This window comes from Mesitornis unicolor, unplaced genomic scaffold (genome assembly GCF_000695765.1).
Source record: "Mesitornis unicolor isolate BGI_N332 unplaced genomic scaffold, ASM69576v1 scaffold52611, whole genome shotgun sequence".
In the NCBI taxonomy this organism is placed as follows: domain Eukaryota; kingdom Metazoa; phylum Chordata; class Aves; order Mesitornithiformes; family Mesitornithidae; genus Mesitornis; species Mesitornis unicolor.
The window spans coordinates 25,101-26,726 of record NW_010165456.1 but is presented as its reverse complement, the minus strand read 5'-3'; the positions used below and the strand labels follow the sequence as shown (position 1 = coordinate 26,726).

At 43.5% G+C, this 1,626-nt stretch overlaps 1 protein-coding gene across 1 annotated transcript in view; it reads right to left on the bottom strand.

Moving 5' to 3' along the window:
* Positions 1-617: 617 nt before the first annotated feature.
* LOC104548565 (chromosome unknown open reading frame, human C12orf40) overlaps positions 618-1,626 on the bottom strand; it is a 12,306-nt gene continuing 11,297 nt past the window's right edge. The window contains 1 exon segment of the mRNA XM_010194617.1: positions 618-1,241. Within this exon segment, the coding sequence (XP_010192919.1) occupies positions 618-1,241 (624 nt within the window).

The following is a 1,626-nucleotide window of genomic DNA, read 5'->3' as shown; positions in this document are numbered from 1 at the left end:
TTTTCAATCAGCAGGCAAAATACAGAAACACATAAAAGATTCGTCAGTGTTAACAGCCAGAGAATGAATAAATAGATCTGCTACGGAAGGAAGATTAAGAATTTGTGGCTTGTGGGCTTTTTTTGGCAAAAAAGAAATAATTGTTTTTTTAAATTACATTTTATTCTATGTGTGCAGATGTGCATTTTCTGTTGTTTCCCATTTTTGTATTTAGTACAAGCATATGGCAAAGTTTGCCTGTTAAAATGGATAAGAATCAGACAATAGTGCTGAACTAAGAGCCACACTGAATACATTTTGAAGTGAAACAGAATCTTTCCACTACCTTTTAGAAAAGCAGAGTCACTCTTAAACTACAGAATCCTATGGTTACATGGTGGGAAAGCCGATCTACTTCCTGAGGTTTGTATTTACTAAGCTACTGTAAAATCCTATTTTATCATTTGGAGATCTGCAGAAATCCATAGTTAGAGATAGCAGTAGGCAGTTAGAGATCCACAGTTGATAATAATTTAAAGCAAACAAGCAGCAAAAAAGTATTTTGTCTAACTTGGCGAAAAAAAACACACTGCGAACAGGACAGAACTTCTCCATTCCTTAGGTGCCGTTCTAGCTGGTCACTGCTTCTCTCTCTCCTTCATGATAACAATGTAGTTCAGCACCTCTAGAGTCCCTCTGTCAGCCAAACTCTGATACTCGCCCTCAGCAGAAACCACTGCTGTTCCTGCCACGCTGCCCGTGCCCGCAGGCTGCAGCACCTCATGCGCTACCGTTTTGTGCCCTCCAGCGGTGCCTGCGGCACTGGGAAGAGGAACCCCCTCCAGGCTGCAGGCAGAGGGGAGGGAGCTCCCACAGCTGCACACCTGTGTAGTGCTGCACTGGGTAGCAACATCCACCTTCTTTACTTCTGCGACAGAGCTCTCAGTCTGTGAGGAAACGTCGTGCCTGGTCCTGCAAGCGACATCCTTGCTTTTAAGGGCTTGGTGTAATGAGCTGCCCTCAGACGGGGCAGTGCAGGAGTTTTTTTCCTCTTCCGTGGCACATAAAACAGAGTCTTTCTCTTGAAGATGGTTTGCTGCTTCTCGAGCCAAAATTCTGCTGGGCTGGAGAGGCACAGTTCTGGCGTGAGAGGTCTTGGGAGGCTCTGTGCTTGCTGAGGCTGAGACCAGGTTGGCATCATCTATCTTCAAGGACTGTTCATTCAGATATTCCTTCTTTTTGGCTGTGTCTTTCTCTTCAGACTGTTTGAACAGAAATGTGTGAATGCAACTGTTCAAATAGTTCAATAACTGAGGACAAAGTTAATTACTAACTAATAATTAAGTTAATGAAATAAACAGGAAGGCCGGAGCTGTCTGGTTTTGGTTGTTTGGCATTTTGAGGTATTTTTTAAAATTTTGGTGGGGGTTTGGTTGGTTGGTTAGGTTTGGGTTTGGTTTTGTTTGGCTTTTATTCCATTCTTTCTCCATAGGTGTACTCCTGGCCTTTGTGGAACAGAGGGTGGATAAAGCAGACCTTCACTCTCACACGGAATTCTTATCTTGTGGCATTTTTGTGTTCAAGAATGGCTGAAAACACAGTGCGTCAAATCCTCCTGCCTTACAGGCGTGTAATGTATAGCAGCTA